The 20,869-nt window shown below is 34.3% G+C and overlaps 1 protein-coding gene across 8 annotated transcripts; it reads left to right on the top strand.

Moving 5' to 3' along the window:
• Nucleotides 1–6,662: 6,662 nt before the first annotated feature.
• LOC147400579 (SNF1-related protein kinase catalytic subunit alpha KIN10-like) lies at nucleotides 6,663–20,640 on the top strand. 8 transcript variants are annotated; one of them, XR_015179423.1, is made up of 13 exons: nucleotides 6,663–8,341; nucleotides 9,135–9,227; nucleotides 10,086–10,288; nucleotides 12,407–12,591; nucleotides 13,533–13,715; nucleotides 13,814–13,945; nucleotides 14,021–14,203; nucleotides 14,621–14,710; nucleotides 14,783–14,866; nucleotides 15,469–15,549; nucleotides 15,660–15,872; nucleotides 17,983–18,155; nucleotides 20,353–20,640. XR_015179423.1 is itself a non-coding variant. In XM_086446303.1 (12 exons), exons 3-12 carry the CDS (start codon nucleotides 10,093–10,095, stop codon nucleotides 20,464–20,466), a joined length of 1,461 nt encoding a protein of 486 aa, XP_086302429.1. In that variant the 5' UTR covers nucleotides 6,663–8,053; nucleotides 9,135–9,227; nucleotides 10,086–10,092; the 3' UTR covers nucleotides 20,467–20,640. The 8 variants fall into 8 exon arrangements, 7 of the variants coding, with proteins under 7 accessions (XP_086302429.1, XP_086302425.1, XP_086302431.1 ...); XM_086446303.1 differs by lacking the exon at nucleotides 17,983–18,155 and having other exon boundaries at nucleotides 6,663–8,053; XM_086446299.1 differs by lacking the exon at nucleotides 17,983–18,155.
• Nucleotides 20,641–20,869: the final 229 nt, after the last annotated feature.

The following is a 20,869-nucleotide window of genomic DNA, read 5'->3' as shown; positions in this document are numbered from 1 at the left end:
TATTTGAAGATTGAAGAAGATAGAATCTTAAGGTTGAAGATAAGTGGTTTTGGGAGAGAAAATCAATGGATTTCAACTAAAGTTGATGGCATTTAGATCATTTTTGTTAGTTTCTTAGAAAAGGAGGGGCATCTTTATGAAAACATGTGACATCTCTAATATTGACCAAAATGTGGTGGTCCGTGTCTAAATCACCATTGCCCGATACTTGATAAATATTTTAGTGAGTGGTCGGTTGTATACTAGATTTTTAAATTATCTTTTTTGTTAGTATATAATGGTTAGGGTCTACCTAACCCTAACCCAAACAAAAAATAATTTTTGATTGCTCATCAAGAGAGCATTATGGAGATCATATAATAGTTAACTATATCTACTTCAAGGGAAGATATGGGACCAGCCATTTTTTAGTTGGAAGCTAATGTGACATTTCCATTTAAATTGGAGATACACATTAGAATCCACATATCAATGAAAGAAATTGGATGGATGACAAAGACATTGGAAGTGTATTTCAATACCAATTATAGATAGGATTTGGACTCCCCCACTCCTCTCCTCTTAAAAAGAAAGAAAAATTAACCAAAACATCCACGACATATCAATATTTATCAAAACGGTAAATTATACATCTTATTTTTTAAATGATAATTTACCATTTTCGAAAATATTTTATTTTGCTAAAATGGTAAAAACAATCATTTTCATATTTTTGCTACTGAAAATACCTTTTTTGTCGGAAGAATCCTTTTGACATGAGATAAGAATGTATTTTATACAATGTCAAAAGGATCTTTTCGACAAAAAGGGTATTTTCGATAGTCAAAATATGAAAATTACTATTTTTACCTTTGGATAATATAAAATAATTTCGAAAACGATAAATTACCGTTTTTGAAAATAAGATGTATAGTGTTCCATTTTGATAAATAAGTTCGAAAACTTCTCCATTTTGGTAAATTATTCTAAAAAATATATCAATTTTGCCACAATAAAACTACATGGGCATTTGGGTGTTCAAAAAAAGTCTAGAAGCCTACTATCGAGGCTAAATCAATTTTTTTGGGGCCAAATCCTTACCCAATCTAGGGTAGAGTCGGCCTAGGCATGAGCCTTACGCTTGGAAGCTTGGCTAAAAAAAACGAAATAATCTTGAACGCTATCCATTCTTGTCTTCAACCTATTGCTCAAAACCCTTTGATTTTTTTTCCTCAAAATCAATCATCTTCCTCCCTTGATTTTTCATTTTTAAAATCAATCATTTGCAACCTACTTAACCTTCAAGCAAAGATGCATCGCCCCTATGTAGTAGAACTTCAATGTTACGTTGTTTGGAGTCGCCACCATTCTTCTTTGGAAATGGGTTTGAATAGGCACCCAAAATGATTTTGAAACTAATTTTATCTTTGTAGTGACTCTCGTATATAGAAAAATGTATGGTCTACTTAAGATCTAATAAGGAGGTCCAATTAGAGGATATGGTAGGTATTAGACCGTAGGCTTAAAATGGGCTTGGTATGAATTTTGTTTTAGACTTGGTTTATGAGCTTAGGATGGTTCAGGTTTTGATATTTGGATTATGGACTTAGGATGACTTAGGTTTGGGTATTTGGACTAGACTTAGATGTGGGCTTAATATTGGGTTAGGGTATGGGTAATAGATTGGTTAATAGAAAATGGGTTTGGATTGGGTTAGTTTATGGATTTAGAACGACGAGTTAAAGAAGTGGGTATGAAATTAGATATGGATTAGGGACAAGGTTTGGGTTTGCAAAATGACATGACATGACACATGTATGCATGAAAAAAAGTGTTGAGTGGCAATTATTATGCAATGTGGGCCTGTTGAAGGGCTTTAAGCTCTTAATTGAATTCAACTTGAGATTTGAAAATTTGGCCATTTTTAAATGAGTTCGTGCAAATTAGGGTGTCTATACTCTTAATTGGTTCAGTGAGGAGATGAAGTCACAAAATTACGTCTTTGTGAATAAATCATTATGCGATAATATACCATAAAAAACATAAATCTTCTCAGGGTCTTGGCGCATGTTAAACGGTTAACATGTAATAAATACGCTTTTAAAATTGAATTTTGTATTGAAAATGTCCTTTAAAAAATTATTTTTTATTGAAATCCAATTCCAACTTCCAAAGTGTATTTATTGCACTTTAAGGGCACACGTTAACAAAATCCATCTTTTCATATTAATCTAGTCCACGATGATCATACCAATAAATTTGACTACTTATCCACTAGGGTCTAGTTGAGATGGTAAGGAAGCGACTGGATGTGCTCCTCAGATCATGACTTTGAATCTCTATAACCCCTTTACCATTAAGGTGGCTACTTAATGACTTCACGTGACAGGTTGGGATGGTGTGTGCGGTCCGAGGACTAGTCCTGTAGATAAGCTTAGTCTTTGGGTCCCAACAGTCCGATGGCTGGCCCGCTTTCACAGGATCACCTAGTTACAAAAAAGTAGACTAATTAATGCAAGTTAAAATACTAAAAGGATTAGAAAAATATCAAAAAATGACTAGATGAAAGTAGTTGTACATTTTACATTTTGAATGTTACATTCAAGGGTTTAACTAACTCATGATGAAAAAGTGTTGAATGGCTCCCAATAAATTTTAGTGGATAGATAGACTAAAAGATGTGCTAAATGTTCATGGGTCAATGGTTTTAATATATCAGATGAGTTAGTTAAGATGATAAGGAGCGATTGAGTTTACTCCCCAGGTCGTGTCTTTGAATCTCTACATGCCCCTTCACAAAAATGTAGTTATTTAAATACCGTAACACGTGACAAGGTGTTAGATAGTCCATGGAACCCCTGGTAGATTGTCTCACCAAATGAGGGATGTAACGCCATAAAATTTATTATATATATTGAGCAATTAAGTCAACTATATTAACATATTTCCCTATTAAGTTTTAAAATAAGAATTAATAAAAATAAATTGTGATATTATTGATCTAAAATAATAATTTCTAAAAGGATAATTTGTTAAATAAAATGTACAATTTGAGAAATCTTATAACGATTATGATCGAAGAATTAAAACATTTAATCGAAGTAGATAAAACTCAAAATTTTAAAGGAAGCTCTTTTGATCAAACAGACGTTACCGTTAAATTCAAAAGCATAAAAAAATATAGTTTAAACTACTAGCATGCTTAAATCCGAGTTTAATATGATTAGCTATGAAAATATTAATTTTATCAAGAAAACTTAGGGCGTAAGGAGTATTTTAGTTAATAGAGAAAAATCGATGAGGCATTTCAAAAATTAAAAACACATAATTCGAATTGGTCTAATGTAACGAACGTAATAGAGAAAAATAAATAAATAAAAAATATTATTATTTAATTATTTGTATATTATTAAAATATTAAAATAAATTATTTTATTAAAATTGGGTTTAATTATAATTATTTATATAAAATGAATAGATTTAATATTATTGAAGTGTTCAAGGGGTAGAGTGTAATTAATATAAATATAAATATTATTATATTATATTATATATTATATATTGTTATATTATTATATTATATAATATAATATTATAATATATTATAAGTTAAAACGTATTAGAAAATTTGATACATAGCTGTATTTCATTTATATATTATAATATGAAATATTATATTATTATAAAGTAAAAAAAAAAGTTAGATGTTTATTATACCTATGAGATTGAAATCGAAATAAAGACGAGTAAATTAGAAAGTGGGTTCTTGCACGTTGCTTTCAATCAAGATTTAAACGCATTTAGGATATGAATTAAGATTCGACACTGAAGAAAAAAATATCCACAACTTCGAGATCTACTTAATCATTAGATTTTTTTTATCGAATCGTTGATGAAATTAGCTTGAAAAATTATTTTAATGTCTTAGGGACACGTTAAACCAAGTTACGAAGGTATGAAACTTGTAATTTCAAATTAGTAGTATAGTTTTAAATGAAATTTATTTTATTTCAATTTTGATAATTAGTTTCAAATTTATTATGATTTACATTCAAAATTCATGCATCGAATTATAGAATAATTCGTTTTATATCTTTTATCTAATATTTAAATATCGTGAAATAAAAGTAAATGAATTTGGGTGAGTGTAACCAAAAAATCAATTTGTTTGACAAATTGATTTTCATAGTAATTTTCGTAGAGTGTTTATTTTAAAAACTATTTAGACTACCTATTTTGAAATGTATTTTCATTGAGTGATTATTTATTAAAAATAATAAAATGTTTAAGTTTAAATTTGAAATCGAGAATGAAAGTCTCGATTGTTTATAATTGAGAATGAGATTCTCGACTGTATGTACTTGTGTTAAGGAATTTTTAAGTTTAGAATATTTTTGAGCACTACGTAATAGAGCATGAGATGCAATTAGGACGGTAATCGTAGGACAGTTTATCTCCATATTTACTGTTTTATGATTTATTACTTTTGATATATTATTGTATGTTTATAATTCTAGAATACTTGGGAACATTGTCACACTTGTAAATTTATTTTAATATATTTCAAATGAATTTAAAAAAATATAATTATTATTTTTGTTATCCATTCAAGGGGTAATGAATGCCTATAAAATGAATTGGTAACTATTTTCGGAAGCAATCAATTAATTTAGAATAATAAGGGTTTGATCTTCTCTCCAATAGTATGAAAAACTACTTAAGAATATTTTTGTAACTACTATTCCAGAAATTCCTATCTTATTTTTATTGAAAAATAAAAAATTATACTATAAAGATGATTTGTAGATAATTAGATCAAATGAAGACACATGAGTACTACAAAGGTGTGATGAAGTTAGCTTGTCAAATGATCATTTATAATCTATAGTAGTCAAACGATAGATCTCCGTTAGGGATCAACGGTCAACTTGAGCTGAAAAACACGATCAACTAATTATGATAAATTGTCAGACCGATCATAAAATTAGGAACTAATGATGAGTTTCATATTGGTTAAGTATTGGAGTATCGATATATAGATTGATACTTTTGTATTGGTCATGTACCTTATCATTCTTATCACATACACCATCACGATTAATATTTTTATAACATGTTTATGTTTTTTTTTTTTTTTTTCATTATGAGATGGAGATATTTCATTATCGTTTTATTAAAGATTATAATGTTTTGATTGTTATTCATTTAATTTATTTATTTAAAAATATGCATTATTTATAATATATTAACTTGTTTATCTATTCATATTATGATTATTAATTTGAAATGTGAGTTTACTATTGAATAACTTCCTTGTTACTCACCTTACTAATAAAACATTACAGACGTCTCAACTATCGAGATGCATATTCCTGATGAAGAACATTATATAAAGGGATTGCAATATCAGGATGATGAATACTATTTTTGTTATATGTGAGCTGAGATTTGAGTTTAATGGAACTATTTTGTGTAGTTTTTGACTTCCTTATATATAGTAGCATCATGTGTGTTGTGTATTTTTGTATGTGTATGTCTAGAAAATGAGAGTTAATGTTTATGACGTCGACAACTATTGATCTATATAAAATATGTAATTGATCTATGTACACTTTTGGATTGTAATCATAATTATATTTTGTTTGAAATAATGTATATTCGTTATAATATGGTGGTTGGAATGCAGTGGATATACGGATTTTGATTATACAGGTATATTTTTACAAATGAAAATTTTTTATAAGTCTAATTTTTAGGGAAAATTTGGTCAAAATTATTTGGAAGAAATCCATATTGTATTTAAGCTTTAAAGATCTTGATTTGGATTTTTTTTTGCATTACACTCTCGAGATTCTGAAAAATCTAGATCTTAAATCGTGGGTGTGACATGGGATATTCACTAGCTACTAATATATATAGCCACATGTGGGAAATTCAGTGTTGATCTAATGAATGAATACTTCATTTGATTTTATTTGTTTATTCGGGACATCTCGCTGATTCAATCATCCCTTGCCTCCCCCATACCTCTGCCACTGATGATGAATCCCAAAAATCACCAGAAAGATAGGAAGCAGCCGATCCAAGCACGTAAACACCCTATCTTAATCGTATGGTATGGATCAATCCCCCGCCCCTCCACTCCTTCCGGTCGATCGAGTCTATCCCTTGCCTTTTACCGTTCAGCTGTTAAGACACGTTCCCACCAGCCACCTCTTTAAGAGGATTGAGCTCAACAAAACATAAGCTTATCGGTGGTTTGAGTTAACATTGGCTGAAGTCATTGTATAAACAAATATTCCTTGCTCATTATTAGACAATCACTTATTCACAAATCTCATGTGGGGCTAATAGTTTTCATTTCCCATCTCATTACTTCTTTAGTCCGAACCAAGGAATCCCTTAGATATGATGCAAAATGGATTTTTTTTTTTGGTCGTTGATAAGAGATTTCTATATGAAAAATACGAATAAGAGTTTGAGGAAGGGGAAGGAGAAGGAGCCCTCAACCCGTAATAGATAGAAGATGATTTATTCAATAAGATAGTTTGGACTCCTAGACTATGGCATCCTTCTGGCAATCTATTTGATTGCATTGAAAGGCCCAATGAATTGGGATTTTCCTATTAGGCCAGGTCATTTTGAGGCAAGCCGATCATTTATCATAAAGAGGATAAGCTTCAAGAGAATGATTCGGAGTTCTTGCAGAGTGGAACCATGCAGTACCAGACACGAGATAGATCTTCCAAAGAACAAGGCTTTTTTCGAATAAGCCAATTCATTTGGGACCCTGCAGATCCATTCTTTTTCCTATTCAAAGATCAGCCCTTTGTCTCTGTGTTTTCACGTCGAGAATTCTTTGCAGATCAAGAGATGTCAAAGGGGCTTCTTACTTCCCAAACAGATCCTCCTACATCTATATATAAACGCTGGTTCATCAAGAATACGCAAGAAAAGCACTTCGAATTGTTGATTCATCGCCAGAGATGGCTTAGAACCAATAGTTCATTATCTAATGGATCTTTCCGTTCTAATACTCTATCCGAGAGTTATCAGTATTTATCAAATCTGTTCCTATCTAACGGAACGCTATTGGATCAAATGACAAAGACATTGTTGAGAAAGAGATGGCTTTTCCCGGATGAAATGAAACATTTGATTCATGTAACAGGAGAAAGATTTCCCATTCTTTAGCCGGAAAGACATGTGGCCATGAAAGAGGGATTAAGTGGAACAGAATTGACCGGGTGGTAGAGTCGTGGAAACGCTTGTTTCTTCCATATTTTGGACCTTAGCTCCATGGAACAATATGCTACTGCTGAAACATGGAAGAATTGAAATCTTAGATCAAAACACTATGTATGGATGGTATGAACTGCCTAAACAAGAATTCTTGCTAAACAAGAATTCTTGAACGGCGAACAACCAGAGCCTATTACTCACTACATAAAAAAATTTCCATTAATGAAACATGTAAATCCATTGGAAAATAAAAAATACGCATGTCCGATGAAATGGTTGTTGCTATCTGCTCCAATAACGAATCATTGGTTTAACTGAATAACTAAATAAAATAGATAGACCTTTCTCTTCGTCTCAGGCCACCCCTGTGTGATTCCTCTTGAAGCATATACTCGGGGGGTGGGTGCAGGGCGGACGATTTCAAAGCGGACTCCCCATTCATTGGATAGAGAAGATCGCCGAGATTTCGTGATCCGCTGCCGAACTTATTCCAATTCCAACAGCTCGGACTCGGATCGTGGGGATCGCCGGACTTAAAATAGGAATTGAAGGGGTGAAAAATATATATTTTTTAAATTCATAGAATTTTGTTCTCCACAACCTTGAGTCATCGGATCTTGATTTTGGATGCCACCCTTTAGTGAGGGTGAAATACTTGTTAACTCAGTAAGGCTAATGAGACTCCCTCCACTCGAGTCTCCACTCACTACTAAAGAAGCATTCTTTCAGAGGAAGGGAGAGGGAGAGAGGGGGAGAGAGAGAGAGGAATAGACAAGAAAGGAAGACAGGCCGCATCTTCCCAATCATTTTCAGCACTTCTCTTTCTGCATACGTTAATTCCCATGCATTATTCTTTGTCAACTTGCAGGCTTTCCTCTGCTTTGTTTTGTACTATTTGTCTGTTCCCCTGATCTTGGCTTATTCTCAAACTTATTGGCCTATTTTAAAAAAAAAAAAAAAAAAATAGTTTTTCGTTAATTACTGAATTTTCATGAAGTGTGTTTGCTTCAATTCATGCTTTTCTAGCTTTTCTTGGCACTGGTAGAGGTCTTTCCCTCCTTTTTGTTTTGGTGTGGTTTCAGGCTTCCATCTAGCATCGTTTGTTCTGATAAGCAATTCTGTAAGTTTTCTTTTGATTTCTCCCTGTTTTGTTTGATGATCTGAAATGGGTTTGTGTCTATTTGTTAATGGGTATCTGCTATTTCCACTGTTTTGTTTTGTTTTTTTTTTTTTGTTTTTTTGCTTGAAATACTTTACAGTATTTTCTTGTAGATTTGTTTGTTGATTTAATTGACTCACTTTGGTAATTTATACTAAAAGTTTACAATGGCCAATAATTGATGCTAGATTCATCAGTTGACATCATTCTGACTTCTGATTGATGGATGAATTTTATGCTTATGGTGTTTTTCATTGTTTTCTTACACTTCTAATAATAAAAAGAATACTTTTTTTTTTCTTTAAATTGTTATGTGGTTTGATTGTCTTTGGAAATTGGTAACTTTAAAGAAATTCTGTAAGTTTTGGTTAGATTTCTTGTTTTTTCTTTTGTTTATCTGAAATGGGTTTGCTTCCATTTGCTTTGAAATTCACTCTGTTTGATTGGGTATCTTCTATGTCCACTGTTTCTGCAAGTCTTCAAGCTTTCTCTCTTCCTTTATTGAAACAATTTACAGTATTTTCTAGTAGCTTTTTTTGGTACTTTATTTGATTCACTTTGATAATACATACTAAAGGATCACAATCGTCATCAGTCATATTGAACGATGAATTTCTCTAATTTTTCTTTATTAGTGATATGATTATGATATTCTTTGTTGTTTTCTTACACTTTAAAATAGTATCTTTTGTTTTTCTTTAAATTTTAATTTTAATTTATTTTCATATTGCTGACATTAAAATTTGTTCTTCAGTTTAATTGTACTGGGAACCGACAGAAATCTTGGTTTGGGTACTCAAAACTATGACTTGTTACAAGTTACCACGTCTAAGTGCTTAAGCCCAAGGTTTGAAAAAACAACTAGCAGGCCATTACAGCTGTTTATAATTTTTTTGAAGTACCATTTGATTTATTTAGAAAATAATTTTTTTAAATATAATATCCAAAATAATGTGATAACAAGGATAATGGTCAATAATGACCACTATATTAGGGGAGTTGTTCACATATACAGTTTAATTGGGTATGATACAATATTGTTATGGTACTAATTAACATTCATCGTCAAGGCCTTTTCCCAAATAATTGGGTTCATTGGAAATCTTGTTCCTCCATTCAATTCAATGCCAATTAACTGTTATAGCATCTTTCATCAAAACCATGCGAAACAGAGAGGTCGTTTATCTTCTTTTGTCCCTATAGTTGGGTATTTGTAATACAATTAATGCCACTCCAACTTGCTTGGGTTGACAAATGTATTACTCGCACTTCTTGCATTAACTAGTCATTCTCCTTACCTTTTGGAACTTCTATAAGTCTTCTAACATGCATTTTCAACCAAAAAGAGCACCAAACTCTTGGAAGGGGTTCGTTATGTAGCAATCACATTAGTTGGGACAAATCCTTGATGAGAGTGCAGTTGACTGAATCGGAAATGTCGTTAAATGTCTCTGTTGAGCTAAAGCCAGTCTTGGAGATATGTGAGACTTGTTGAAGATTTTCATCATTGAGAGAGATTACACACTGCTGGATACTAACCAATTGATGATTTTTAGTATGCTTCTACTAATAAAAATTATTCTCACCATATTTGTTTCATTCTTTTGTACCGAAAGAAGTATAGTTACCATCTGTTATATGTTTCATTTTCATATTGTAATGTTCTTTTCCAGTTTTATAACTTCAATTTTGTTCTTTCTGACAGGTTGAGAATGAATTGGCAAAGAACAAGAAGAAGCAGTAGTAGTAGTAGTTCCGAAGGTATTTTAACCAACTATAGATTTGGGAAAACCCTCGGATTTGGGTCGTTTGGCAAAGTGAAACTTGCTCAACATTTGTTGACTGGACACAAGGTTGCTATTAAGATCTTAAATCGTCAAACAATTGATGATTCAAATGCAGAAAGAGGTACTTTGTAGAATTGGATACTAGATGTATTGTTGAATGATTAATTGGAGCATGATAGCATGTCTGGGTGTCTATTTTAGTTAAAGTATTAGAACATTGATCAATATTAAGGATGCGTCATGACTGTTTTTAAGCATGATATCAGCATATGTGGCACAAATGTTGGGGATTAGGTTCCTGGTATTGAACCTATCGATTATGTTGCATTTCATTGGATGGTTAAAAAAAAAAATAGTAGCTCACTAATCGATGTGTCCAACATTTGCATGTGCATCACACATTGTCATCTTGTGTTTGTAGACAATCAATCATTCTTGTATGTAGTGTCCAAGCTAAATTTTTTCACCCATTAGAAAATTCTAGGAGCAGAGCGAATTAAATAAGGAGGATAAATTTGGGAACAAATTTAATTGACGAGGAAAAGTAGAGTTGGGTTCAGAGATATTCTATAGACATTTGATCAATAATGTTAATTTTTCTTCATTGAAGTTGGGTAAGGTTGTGTGGTTGGAAAGGAGGTTCGATGAGGAGATTTTCTTGGATATTAAGGCCTCAAGTAGTGATAAGGCTTGAGGATTGGATGGTTTACCAGTGCATTTCATAAGGAGTGTGATGGACTTATGCAAGTATGTCATGAATTCCATGAAATAGCTGTGAGGATAAATGATCTAAAGACTCTTATAGATCTCATTCCGAGAAAAAGTCAAGAGTTAAAGGAGTATAATAGGCCTATAAGTCTTTGCATAGTACTTAAAAGATCTTGAAATTGATTTTACCCAAATAGGTGCTAACTTCAGTTGGAGGCCCTCCACCAACAGGCTTCTTTTAAAAGAAGATAAATCCTTGATGGTATTTTGGTAAAGATATATAATCATTAATTTGTCGATTGGGGCTTTTTTTACCTATGAGAAGTGAATTAGGGCATGTACTTCTTTTCTTTCTTCTTTGATAAACGATGTTTGTGATGAAAACTTTTGAATATCAAGATTGATTTGCCAAGGGGCAGAGGAGGAAAGCTTTATTGGGTGAACTAACTTGGTCAGTGTCAAACTTGATCAAGCTTGGGTGTGTGATTAGTTGGGTTTTTAGAAAACTCTGCCGATCCGATTAAATTTAATTAATTATTTTAGCATTCCTCATTTGATGATATTTTATGAAAATTATTGAAGAATGATGGGTTGGAGGTCTTTGAAATTATTATCCTGATGTAAATATGAGATCTCTATGCTTTGGAAGTCTCTGGCACCCATGTTTCCAAGGCATTGTAATATTAGAGATATAGAGAATATCAGATGCTCATATCATGCATCTTGATAGTGGTTGCATATGGATAAAAGAGAATGAAGAGAGTAAAAGCAAGAAACGAAAGCAAAACGAAATTTAGGGACCTCGTTGGTTAGCCCATAGTTCAAAATATCGGAATGTACCGACTAAGGCCAATATGAAACATTGACCCCAAAACATTGAATATTTTTGGAATGTATCGGCCAATACGTTAACGGTTTTTTCATTGACTGAAACATTTATTTAATGTGACATTTTAAACCTTGGGTTGGCCACCCATATTCACTTCAAAGGTGCGTTGTCAACAAAACCCATGTCATTTATTTACGATATATTTGTAAAATATAGACAATAGTCTAATGATTCCTTGTCACTATACTTAAAAGCATATCCAATGATTCCTTTTCAGTACTATTTAAAGCATGTCAGTTACGCACCTAGTGTTTGTTTTGTACTGGTATAGGCTTGCATGCCTATTGAGTCGTGGATCAACCCGATCCATTTTGGAGTTATCTATGGTTCCTAGACCTAAACTAGGTGGCGAATCCCTATTCTTTAAAAATCCCCGATTTGCGTAATCGGACCCCTATTCGCTATTTAGCGGATAAAGGGTGTCAAGGCGATTTCAAGGCTCCTTTCCTAACTTCATACCATGTGTTAATAAAATTGAGAATGAAATTATAATCCATTTCAACACAATATTTGCTTTCTAGAATGTTTAATTTATGTTGATGTACTTGATATTCTTCATTCATAAATTTTGGGCTGATGGAAATATTTGATTGTCTTGGCTTTACTATAGTTTTGACAAAATCATTTCTTCATATTTTTCAGTGCGGCGGGAGATCAGTATGATGAGATTATTGTCACACCCTCACATTGTACGCTTTTACGAGGTTGTAGAGACACGGTCAAAAATTTACGTTGTAATGGAGTATATGAATTGTGGTGAACTGTTCTATTATGTTGTGGAGAAAGGTAGACTCCAAGAGGACGAAGCTCGCTGCTTCTTTCAACAGGTCATTGAGGGATTTTTCTTTCAGAAATGATTTCCTTTACTGATGAATCATGTGTAATAAACTGCCTTACAATTTTCTTGTGAAGTTTGTTACCACTCTAGAAAGCATGGACGAGAAGAAATAGAGAGATTATTAGAGTTGGTCAAAACACACCAACCTAAGTTTTGTTCTTCTAGTTTGTGTCTCTATACAAACTTTTTATCCCTAAGTTTTGTTTTATGATTCTCATACCTATTTCTTCATGAATGTTTGCCAAAATTATGTAAATAGTATGTTTTAATGAATCTTTCTGTGAAATCTTTGCAACAATTTCTTTACATTTGTCATTAATATAGACATGTTGGATTACTCAATCATATTGATATTAGCAAATGGCTTGGCTTCTTGGTTATCTACTTGGGTACAAGTTTTATCCTTGGTCTTCTTTTACTTTAGTATTTGCTCTCTTTATGTTCCTTTATTAATTCTCTAAACTTTATAAACTCTATATTTTTTTTGAAAACTGAGAGGATATAAATTTAAGAACATATACAACTCCAAGTAGGGCATCACATAGACATACTTTTTCTTGTTTATTGACCATAATGAGAAAATAGAAAATCCTATTTAGATGAATTTCTAAATTTCATCAAGATGAGCACAAACACATTCATCTGGTATTTAAGAACTCAAGCACATCTTCCAATGACATGGTGAGAACATCATCTACAATTAAAATTCAAGACGGAGTTTGTTGCCTCCCTTTTCCTTGTTTGAATAAATCTCGTGTACTCGTTAGAACAAAAATTTGCTAACCAGGGATGGAAAAATCTCTCTCAACAGTAGTTTATTTGGATGACTTTTATTTGATATTAATGTCTAATCAAATATTGATGTATTTTTCTTTATTTTATTTCATTAATAACCTATATCTAATGCGATATTGTGCTTTGTTAAAACAGATTATATCTGGTGTTGAATGCTGCCACTTCAATATGGTGGTCCACCGTGACCTCAAACCTGAAAACTTACTTCTTGATTCCAAGCGCAATGTCAAAATTGCAGACTTTGGATTAGGCAATGTGATGCATGATGGCCATTTTCTCAAGACAAGCTGTGGAAGCCCAAACTATGCTGCCCCTGAGGTATGCAATTAGTTCTCAAGATAGCCTAAAAGACATACCAACCTAATGTTAAAGCATTTGAGGGTGCTTCATTGTACATTTAAATATTTTGTATATAGGTTATCTCAGGCCAACTATATGCCGGTCCCGAGGTGGATGTTTGGAGTTGTGGCGTAATTTTATATGCCTTTCTTTGCGGAAGGCTTCCTTTTGATGATGATAATCTTTCTGCTTTGTACAAGAAGATAAAGGTATGAGAAATATCTTTGCATATTAGTCTACTTAGGTGAATAGTCTATTGGCTTCTAAGCTTCCTTTGTTATCAGAGTGGAGTATACACGCTTCCATCTCATTTATCACCTGGTGCACGAGATTTGATTCCTCGCATCCTTCTTGTTGACCCCATGAAGCGTATAACAATTCCCGAGATTCTTCGGCATCCATGGTTTCGAGAACAGCTTCCACGATACCTCACTATGCCCCAAATAGAAGCAACGCAAAAAGTAAAGGCAAGTGTGAGGTTTATTCTCTTGTTATATATTGATATTAGAATGAGGATCAGGTACGGTGTCCCGTTCCTATAGAATACAAATGCTGTCTACGTGACACGTTTTGGTTGGAATTTAGTACACTTTGGACTCAATGCCAAATTAATGCTGCTTAGTGGGAAATTATGATTGGAATCCTCGAGGCACACACACGCACCCAAAAAAAACCCTCCAAGGGGAGCCCAATGGTGTATTTCTTCTTCAAGCACTCCAATTTCTTCATTCCGCAACTCCAAACAGCTTCTAATCCAAACAACCCAAAATTTTCACCAATAAACTAAACAACCTAAAGGAAATTCTTCCTTACAAAACTGAAAAAAAAAACTCGTGCACTTAGGTGTGGTCTTTCACTAACTTTTGAAAAATATTTGAGGATAGATTGACGAGGATATTCTTCAAGAGGTGATTAAAATGGGCTTCAACTTGTATGAGCTGATCGAGTCTCTTCAAAATAGATTACAAAATGAGGTACTTCTCCCAACTCAACCTTTATTGCTTTTGATATGCTTTTTTGAAGCAAAATGATTTTGTCATTTTCAGGCAACAGTGGCATATTATTTATTGTTGGACAATCGGCTTCATGTTTCCAGTGGTTCCCATGAGAATGGGATTCAAGACACCTTGGTGATTATGCTATTCCTTGTATTGTTTAGAAGTGTATATATTGTCACACCAACATTTTCTTACTCACCAAATAATGAAATTATGTAGAAGACACCAAGTAAGGATATAGCACCCCAAAAGGGTTTTGAAAAAAAAGGAAGGGGTGTGGTCATTAAAAGGAGTGGTTATCTACACACCAAAATATATTTGATTGGCTTGGGTTTCGTTGACTAAAAAAATTACTTGAGAAAAAACACATGATCCCAATTGTGTAAACGGGAAATCCAACAGCCAAGAGTTATCATCGAGATAAGTATCAAAGGAATATGTATTATCGGGATACATATAAATCCCAATCGTTGGATTTGTCACGATTTTCAAAGTCAGGATTGTGCACTTTTTCTTGAGTCAACGGATCCCAACCCTACATTATCATTAATTTCATTGTTTGGTGTTTCATTAAAAAAAAAGTTGGTGGAACAATATAATCTCTCTCCCTGTTTTATGGGTAAATAAAAGCTCTCTTGTTTACTTGACTACAATCCTTGTTTGGGGCTAATCTATCATTTTGGCTCTATTTCTCCTTTTATTCATTGCTTCCTTTTTCTTAATAAATATTGCAGCCACAGGAACATATAGATTATCCAGGAATATATTTGAGACCACAGTTTCCTTCTGAAAGAAAGTGGGCACTTGGATTTCAGGTCATTTTATTATATTATACTCTATGGCTATGGGAATATTGTAGAAAACAAGTTTGGTGAACAATTTAGTATCGACTTTAATATTAATTTACTTCATGTTATGTTCACAGTCTCGAGCTTCTCCTTGTGAAACAATGATAGAGGTTCTGAAAGCTCTCCAGAATTTAAATGTGCGTTGGAAGAAGATTGGAAGTTACAACATGAAATGTCGATGGTTACCTTCTTTTTACACCTACTCCAAAGCTACACTTCGTGAACCACTTAATTTGGGGATGGACAGAGTTGGTGTTAGGTCACGAACTGCTGTCAAATTTGAAATGCAGGTAACTAGTTATTTGAGCCTCTTCATCCTTTCATAATTGAATTGAAAAAGATAAGGGATATTCTCTCTTTTTTTTATTGAAAAGGAAAGGAAAAACAGCAACAACAACTGGGCAGGTCGAGATGACTCACCCAAGGAAAAAAAAGGGAAAAAGGAAAAAAAACAAGAACTTAGGAAACTGAAATGTTACAAATGCTATCTCACTGAACAACGAAGTCCTAAAAAAAACCCCTTTGAACTCTTTGAAAATCTTGCACCAAAAGAATAAAAACCCGAGAATCATTTTGATCAACTCTTGAGTTGATTGAGCCTTTCCTTCAAAAGTTCTTGCATTCCTCTCTTTCCTAATGCCCCAACAAATCGCAAACGGAGTAATGGTAAGAAACCTTTTAGAGTGCCGAAAGCTCAACCCCAATTGAATCTATTCCCCCAGAACTTCTCTAACTGAGCCAGGGATACAACAATCCACCTCAAACAAAGAAAAGAAATGAGCTCACCCCTTTGCCACCCCACAATGTAAAAGTAAATGGTTAGTTGATTCCTCGTTTAACAGACACATACAACAACCATTCAGTCCGCAGAAGCCCCTCTCCTCAACAAATCAAGCATTTGGATCCTTTCCCAAACTGCAAACCAAACAAAGAACGCCACCTTGGAAGGTACTGATGAACCCTGCACTGCTACATGTGGAAAAGTAGGGTCCCTGCTCCTATTTAAATCTACGTAGAACTCTTTGACCGAGAACAAACATTTCCTATTAGTGGCCCAAGTTCTCACATCTTCTTCACTCGAACCTCCAAACATGATATCAAGAAGATCCATTAACTTTGTGACCTCCAACACTTCCCAATCATTCAACGGCCTCCTTAAGCCCAAATTGCAACCCAAAATTCCATGATCCACCACCCAAAAGCTTGCTATAAGAAGATTTGTTTTTTTAGAGATAGCAAAAATCATGGGGAATCTATCTCTCAACCCCCCCTCCCCCCCACCAAGAATCCTCCTAGAACCTTACTCTATCCCCCTTCCCTACCTTAAACGTCAACCTCTTTTTGAGTTGAGGAAGAATCTTTAAAATGCCCTTCCACACCCGAACGGATTTTTTGCTTTCCTGCTTTCCCACTTTCCAACCCAAAATGTCCACCCCAAAATTTTTCATTATTACCTTCTCCCATAAACCTTCCTTTTTCACACCAAACCTCCATAGTCATTTCCTTAACAAGGCCCCATTCAAAGTTCCCAACTTTGTAAAGCCTAGTCCTCCTTAACTCCTTACCGTACAAACATTTCTCCAATTAACTACATGGAGTTTACTTCTCCCTTCCTATCATGCTACAAGAAATCTCTGAACAATTTTTGTATCCTCAATTCCACACTTCTAGGAATTGAAAACACAGACAGATAGTAAACTAGATACTAAACAACAAACTCTTAATCAAAGTTAGCTTACCTCCCTTAGAGAAGTAATTTGCTTTCCACGAACTCAACCTTCTATTAATTTTCTCGATCACCGGATCCTAGATACTTTTGCTCTTGTATGGTGCGCCCAAAGGTAAGTACAAGTAAGAAAAGGGTAAAGCTCCCGCTTGATAACCCAAAGTTGCTGCTAGATAATCCACTTCACACACTTGACCCACTGGATAAACCTTGCTCTTACGTAGATTTACGGGGAGACCCGAAACTACTTCAAAGCAACAAGGTAACCCTCTAAGGAACCTAATCTAATCAATGTCCGCATCCAAGAAAACCAAAGTGTCATTCGCAAACTGTAACTAGGTAACCTAAGGACCCTCTACACTTGGCCGAAAACTAGGGGTGCAACTTAATTCGGTTCAAACCGAGAACCGAACCAAACCATGAAATTTGGATTGGTTTGGTTCAGTTTAGATGAGTATCGGTTCAGTTTCGGGTTTAACAAATAAAAAACTGATTAATTCGATTCTGTTCTCGGTTCAGGTAATATAAAAAATTGAACCAAACCGAAAATCGAAAACCAAATTAATATTAATTTAAAATAAAATATTAAATTTATATTTAATTTTTAATTTTTACAAAACCTAACCTAACACTCATCTCTCTCTCTCTCTTTCGTCTCTGCGAGCTGTTGCCAGCGGCCACCGACTGATCTCTCTCTCGTCTCTACAACAGTACGACCTGTTTTCACCGGTTGATCTCTCTCACTCTCTCTCGTCTCTGTGGTCTGCTACCAGCCTACCACTGGCTAAGCTCTCTCTCTCTGCGGCTGTGTCCTGCGACTTGCGGCCTGGGCTGTGATTGGCGGCAGGTTCATCTCTATCTCTCAGCGGTTGCGACCTGCGGCTACAATTTACGACCAAACCATAAATCTCTTGGCAACCCATGGAACCGAATCGAACCAAACCGAATTAAGGTCGGTTTGGGTTGGTTCGGTTCTAGAACAATTCGGTTTGGTTTTGGTTCTCATATGATGGAACCGATCTTGATCGGTTCGGTTCTGATTTTGCTTTAACCCGAACCAACCCGAACCAAGTTGCACCCCTACCGAAAACCTCTCAAGTCCCCATTCTTCACTGCTCTACTAACCATTCTTCCCATAGCCTCTACCACCACCAAAAAAAGGAAAAGAGAGAACGGGTCACCTTGCCGCAAACCTTGGGAACTCTTAAAGAACCCCTCAGGAGAGTTGTAACAAGGATGGAAAAAGATGGGGGTAATACACACTTCATCACCCAATAAATCCACTTATGACCAAATCCCATACAACCCAATAAGTATCTCAAACAACTCCAACTTACGTTATCATAAGCCTTCTCCAAATCTATCTTACACACTAAAGTTGGCTCACCAGATTTTATCCTCGAATCTAAGCGCTCATTAGTTATGAGCACCACATCCAAGATTTGTTTCCCACTCACGAAGGATCCTTGATTTAGACCAATGATCCCAGACAACACCTCTTTCATCCTTGTCTCTAACAACTTGGAAATGATTTTGTAAATGGTTCCCACCAAGCTAATTGGTCTAAAATCCGCAATGTCTTCCACCCCCACCTTCTTAGGCACAAGAGTAATGAACGAGCAATTTATCCCATTATTTAGGACCTCGTGATCAAAAAGTTCAACCAGCACTTCCATCAATTCCACCTTTGATCGTATCCCAACAAGTTTTAAAGAAACCTAAGGTAAACCCATCCGGGCCGGGGGCCTTGTCTGAACAAAGATTGGAAATTGGCCCCAAGACTTCCTCATCCTCGAACGGTCTCTCTAACCAATCCCCTACGCTTCGAGATTCTATCAAAATGTAAACCATCAAGCTTCGGCCTCATTGGGTGAGGTTCATAATACAAACTGGCATAAAAATCAACCATAGTATTGATTTCTTTGTCTTGAAAATGGAGTTAGTTTTAGTTATTTTCTATGCAACAAGGAGACTCCATTTCATGAAAATTTTCCTTATCTAATAATGTGTCAAACAAATGATGAATTTATTCAACATTTGTTTGCATCCACTATTCATATGGACCAAGTGAACTTCTATGTTGGCCCAAAAGACACCTCAGCCCCCCTCAAGATCATGGTTTATATTAAGTTTTTTTTGGGAAAAAAAAAGACACTTTTTGTTGCTTGGTCAAAGGCTTTGAAAATGAATGGCCACTGAAGTCCCAAATTTAATATGCGTTGACCAACAATGAAACAATTTTTGTTTTCAAGAGTTCTTAGAATGTTGTGTTCTACATCCATGTGGAGCCTGATACTGGTTTTGAGTGTCACATGGACATGGGGTCCATATAGATACCGTCCTTTAGACCATGCAAAGTGCCAATTTACTAAGTTGGTTAAACTGTTAGTCTGCCAGCATTGATACAACAACCTGGGTTTAAAATCTGCCTTCACCTACTAATTACTGTCTGGGCATTAAGTCTTTGGCAGTTCATAATGACAATAAAACCACTAAAAGAAAATAAAGTTGCCTTTGGAACTTGAAGGGTTTTTTGGAAAAGTCATAGTTTTGAGGTTACTAACATCAATGCTTGGCTTGGATGTAAGCATATATTGTACATATGAGATTGGGTTGCTTGGAGTGAATATGGACTGCATGTCTACGAGGCACGCAAAAGCATGATCAGTTGCCACATGAGTTGTTTGCATTGTGGTTGATTTTTTTCTTGTTCGTTCTCTTCAATTATTTCGCATCCCAGGTTGAAGGTTGGAATTTTCCCAACATGTAGAGCACAAAATTTTAAGAACTCAATTTTATTATTATTATTATTTTATAAAAATGTTATTTTTTCACTATTGATCAATGTATTTTAATTTGGGAGTCCTGTGCTTGTCCATTATCAAAGCTTTTGATCTGGCATTTTTTTTTAAATCTTATCTAAACCATGCATTGAATCTAACACCGACACACGTGTCCATGTCTATGTTGCATAATTTTTTATTTTTTTTATATACTAATTTTCCTTTAATATTCTTCTAATTTGTGATGCATAATTTGAACAGCTTTACAAAGTAAGGGAAGGGAGGTATCTCTTAGATTTGCAGATGATTCAAGGACCACCCTTTCTATTCCTTGAAGTCTGTGCTGCATTTCTTGCACAGCTGCGGATAATGTGATATGCTTCTTTTGAAACATGATGTAATTATGTACTTGTGATTAGATTATTGTGGGATAGAATTTATAACTTTCTTGTACAGAGGGAACAATGCAATGTCTGATGTAAATTATAATTTGTTGATGCTTTAGCTTAAAACGTCGTATTATTGCCAATGAATCCTTGAATTGATGTATGCTGAATGTGTTGTGTTTGTTGCGTGTTCAATCAATTTTGTTTAAAGAAACCTTGCGAATGCTACCTGATATGATTTATATTTTCTTACATAACAAATGTTGTGGATAATATTGTCCAATTGACGGTCTTGGTAGTGAGCGGTGCAAATGATCTGGTGAGTCGAACAAAATAGAATATTGTGTTCCGAGTGAGATACTTGGATTTTTTTGGGAATAATTGTGCCTCAA

Source organism: Akebia trifoliata, chromosome 6 (genome assembly GCF_017979445.1).
Source record: "Akebia trifoliata isolate Shusen 1 chromosome 6, ASM1797944v1, whole genome shotgun sequence".
Lineage (NCBI taxonomy): Eukaryota > Viridiplantae > Streptophyta > Magnoliopsida > Ranunculales > Lardizabalaceae > Akebia > Akebia trifoliata.
This window is presented reverse-complemented; position numbering and strand designations above follow the sequence as displayed.